The following is a 5,000-nucleotide window of genomic DNA, read 5'->3' on the forward strand; positions in this document are numbered from 1 at the left end:
AGCAAAATGATCTGTATGTACAATACAGTATGTCGACAATTGGCATGTTGTTACCCGGTTGCGATGTAAGAGTGCAGCTACAGCTACTCTGAGCCCCTGAATCGCTGGCTAGCATCAGGGACTTGAGCTATGCAGTGTTACCTCCGCTGTCGCATCACAGTGTGTCTACATAGGTGGTGTGCCTCTTCCCCTCCTCGCCTCTTCCATCCTTCTCTCTCTGACCGTGTCTGTTACCCATGGGAGACCCCCGATAGAGGTCCACGTTTCTGATGTCGTCCGCCCATATGACACTGAGGGCTCCATTTTCGTCACCGCTAAACCCCTTATCCCTAAACTTCTGTGCCTTTTCTTACTATTTTGAAAAACATTTTTGAATAGTTCAACTAGCCAATCTACATTGACACGTGTTTTGCAAAATAGTAAAAAAAGGCAAAGAAGTTTAGGGATAAGGGGTTTAGCGGTGACGAAAATGGAGCCCTGAGTGCTATTCGGAGCATTCTTGTGCAGACGCCATCCAGGGCCTTTTCTTGCTGTACTGTGAACATCCATGTCTCTCTACCCTGTGTACAGCAACACTGACTCCACTGTAGCCACGAACAGCCGCCTCTTGAGGTAATCTCCCATGTCCCCCATGAGTTCCACACTCTCCTCCGTCGAAGCAGTCCAGGTACCAAGATATTTCCTCGACTACCTTGTGCAGTGGCAATGGTTTTGCAATGTCATCTGCATCCCAAATGGAACTTTATGGGTGAATTTTACACTGAATATTTTACAGTATACTCAAGTCTGTGGCCATTCTCAGTTAGCTTGTCCAAAGCTTCCCCGCTGTGGCCGGCATGCGATCAGAGAGCTCCACTCTAATCCTGTATTAACTCTGCAACAGCAGCACATCTGGGTACAGTACATGCAAGCTGTTTAGACCGGCACATAGCTTTCAGAGCCAAGCCTGATGGTCAGAGCTCTATAGATTTCTCTCTCTCTCTCTCTCTCTCTCTTTGTTATTGTTTATCGTTTTGGTTCTATTTGCACTTTCTCTAGTGGTTTCATTTGTTTTCTCCCTCAAAATGTGTTGTCTCCACACTGCTGCCCTGTCATTGCTGTGCCTTTCAGACTATTGAGTGCTGTGGAAGCCTCAACCCACTGGGTTGAGAAATCACAGCCCAGGCACTCTTACTGTGAATTTAATGTCTGGCTTGCACCTGAAAAATAATGGCAAAATATGACTGTCTTGTCTGCCCTGCACCTGAAAAATGGTGTCACTCCTCTCAATCCTCCTCTCCAACCTGTTATTCTGTGATTAACATCAAAGTTTACCACCACGTCAAGCTGTGTGGGGTAGTGTTTGTCCTTGACTCTGGCTCATTATTGGCCAGGTTGGTTACTGTTGGATGCATTAGTGAGTGAGAGAGACCTTGTGTGCGACACTGTGTGTGTGCGCACACATGTCTATGGGCAAGTCTGCAGCGCAGTGATTTTGTCCTTTGAAGCACAGGCGTTGGAGTGGAGCCCACTAGAGGATGTGAGGGAAAGCCGATTAAGGAGAGTGAGCTAGCATCGCTGTCACTCAGCCAAAGCTGTCGACCAAGGGGGCCCCGCAACAAAGACACAGACTGCCCTCTATGCAGTCAGTGGACACCCCCAACTTACCCCCACCCCCCTCGAGAAAGTGAGCAGGCTATTTGCTCTGAATTGACGTGGGATCAAAGTGATGAGCCATAGTTCCCAGCTGATTGCTGACATCCTTTGAAAATGACCTTGATTTCTCTTCTCTCTCTCTCTTTCTCTCTGTCTCTCTCCCAAATTGTCTCCCCATACTGCTGCTGATGCCATTTATAGAACTGGCCCTTCAACTACCTGACTAGTATGTGTCCTCAAAGAAATAGTTCCCGTGAATAGATAGGTATTTTAAACTGTTTTGTGAGTGTTTATGCAATCTTCTTTCACAGTGCCACTCTCCTGGCCTTCCTGGTTGAGTTGCTCAAGAGCTCCGTGGCCATGCAGGAGCAGATGCTGGGAGGGAAGGGCTTTCTGGTCATCGGATACCTACTGGAGAAGGTACAGTAGAGTTTTTACCTACTGGAGAAGGTACAGTAGAGTTTTTACCTACTGGAGAAGGTACAGTAGAGTTTTTACCTACTGGAGAAGGTACCGTACAGTACAGTTTTTCACTGTGATATTTATCAAAGCCAGGCCGGGAGGCGGAGATTATGTTTTCGTCTCTGCCCCTGCCCGTGTTTGTGCGTGTGTGTGTGTCCGTCTTTGCGCAGCTAATCTTGGATACCACTCGACCAGTTGGCGGAAAGATTTGCCTGCATGCTCAGTAGGCAATTTTTTTTATTGGCCTCATGGTAGCGATATACCAGGCCACTTAAAGGACCACTTCACCACTTTTCAACTTCTCTTCCTATAATTGGTCCTAACTAATGTTCATGATACATTACCACCATTTTTTCCTACTCAGTCTGTGTCTCATAGGAAGGCTGTGGGCAGTTCAGAAACCCGTCCACCAGTGACATCATCGATGGTGAATCCAAGATAATAGAAACGGCAGGCTTTCTTTTCCTGAAAAGTTGCAATGCAAAAGTTGAAGCCATCGTTCTCACGATAATAAAAATCTAAATATATTTTAAAACAAATCTTGCCTAATGATGATGTCACTGGTGGACGGGTGTCCGAACTGCCCAAAGCCCTCCTATGAGACACAGACTGAGTAGGAAAAAATGGTGGTGTTTTATCATGAACATTAGTGAGGACCAATTATATGAAGAGATGTTGAAAAGTGGTGAAGTGGTCCTTTAAGTTTTGCCTATAATTGTTGAGCAATAAATAAATAAAAATCACACCCGTGTGAACTGAGTGGTGCAACTCTGTGTGTCTGAATTTCCAGACACACAGGAACGCGCCCAGGGTGCCGGCCCGGTTCCAGCGAGCCGCCCCGCGTCTGAAACGGTTGAGAAATGACTGTGGGGGAATTAGCAGACAACACTCTCTCTCTGTCTCTCTCTCTCTCATGCACGCTTCACATTGTAATTAGCAGGCAACGGTGCAACACTATCTCTCTCTGTTTCTAGCAGTGCCACTTTTGCCACTATTGGTACCCTAAACATTCGGGACATAGGGATGGACGGACATAGGGATGGACATAGCGACATTGCTGTTCCTTGGAGTGGCTGCAACACTCAAAAACACGACTTACACAGCCCTGGGAAAGCCCTTTCTTGTCAGGATAGCTTTCAACTTGTTTTTTTCTAGCTGCTATTCAATTATAATGATGTGTTTATATTTGCTCCCAAACTTTGCGAGACAAAAAAGCATTCCTTGAAGTCTGTTTACTCCCCCATTTCTCAGTGTCGATCAATATAACAAAACAGAGTCACAGTCTGGGAATAAGAAGATTCAACATCACCACTTTGATCAGTACTTTGAACATTTTGAACACAATTGATTCTCAGTGTGAGATGATGAATAAAAGTTGTGCTACGACAGTTGTTAAGTTAGCGAAACGTTTTTTTGTAACAAATCGAGGAAGCCCTTTGATCTCACATGAAGCTGCTTTTGCCTTTCCCCTCCGTAGATGTGCTCACTATCTAGGCTGTGCAGTGCACTCTCCCAACTCCTGTCAACACGTTCTGATCTTCCATCACTAGCAGCAGAGAGCTATGTGTCAGTGAAATGAAAAGACCCAGAGGGAGAGAGCCCCACAAGGCCTTTTCTCCTTAATGTTTGGCTCCTTTCTCTTTCTCCTTCTCCATCACCCTTGATTTTTCTCAGTTGTGATGTACAGTGTGCCGGCCTCCCCAGAGTGCACGCTCTTTTGCAGAGAGAAATGACTCCTCTGTGTCACTCGTTGACTTGCCTGCCTGTTGGCATCAGCTGCTGTTAACTAACAGCCAGGCAGACTCGGCACCTGAGAGCTGACAGTCTTTCCTCGTATCCATCCCGCTGCCAGGTTTCACACTTCACCACCACACATTGTATCGCGCCATCTGTTTCTGGGCTGTTTAGGACACACCATCCATTCGCAGGCTCTCCATTTATCCCTACTACCACTGCCCTGACTGCCCCAGTCCACCTGGAAAGGAAGCAAGGGCCAGACAGAACAGTTCTCGTTATGCTGAAAGTATCTTATTGCAAAGTCACTACTGTATTTTTTAGGGCCGCCGGCGCTAGCCCCTCCTATGCTCAGCTTTGGGTGTCTGTGTGTACCCCATAGCGATGATTTGATTGGCTGAGCAATGTGTGTACCCCATAGCGATGATTTGATTGGCTGAGCAATGTGTGTACCCCATAGCGATGATTTGATTGGCTGAGCAATGTGTGTACCCCATAGTGATGATTTGATTGGCTGAGCAATGTGTGTACCCCATAGCGATGATTTGATTGGTGATGTATGCTAATGTATGATGATGTATGACACGAGTGTGATTTTTCAATTCTGTTTTGAACTAGAACGATGCAATCCTGGGAAATTGTGAGTGTGGTTTCCTCTAGGAATATTGTCCAATCAGAAGAGGGCGGGACATATAAACATATTGTAATGACACTGTATATTGTACAATCTCATCAGACCAAGCCATTATACCGTCTTCAGAAACGAGCTGCAGGAACAATAAGTTGTGTACATCCAAGACATTCATCTCGTCGATTAGGTGTCCTCAGTGTTTACCAAGTGAACCATCTTCAAATTGGTCTATTTGTTCATGGCTCACTGGGGAAAACCCTTCCCACCATTTTCCATAATTTATTTGGGTATAATTCTCAGGTCCATAATTATCCAACACGTAGCTCAAATCACCTCAGACCTCCAAACTCAGTTTAATATCGGCTTCAGAGGGTCTAAAATATGGAATTTTCTTCCTTTACATCTATGGGAGTTGTCTTCTCATCAATTCAAGGAGGTTCTAAAATCACTTCTCTTAACCACCAAATACTTCCCATACAGTCTGCTAAATTAATCTGGTGTCCATTCAATATTTTCCTATAGAGAGGTTTTACTGTTT

At 45.5% G+C, this 5,000-nt stretch overlaps 1 protein-coding gene across 1 annotated transcript in view; it reads left to right on the forward strand.

The window, feature by feature from the left end:
- The window catches only part of nbeab (neurobeachin b), a 268,935-nt gene that overhangs the window by 83,216 nt on the left and 180,719 nt on the right, over positions 1 to 5,000 (forward strand). The window contains exon 11 of the mRNA XM_079513569.1: positions 1,947 to 2,055. Coding sequence (XP_079369695.1) covers positions 1,947 to 2,055 — 109 coding nt within the window. The remainder of the gene's footprint in view (positions 1 to 1,946; positions 2,056 to 5,000) is intronic.

Source organism: Electrona antarctica, assembly GCF_951216825.1.
Source record: "Electrona antarctica genome assembly, chromosome: 11".
NCBI lineage: Eukaryota > Metazoa > Chordata > Actinopteri > Myctophiformes > Myctophidae > Electrona > Electrona antarctica.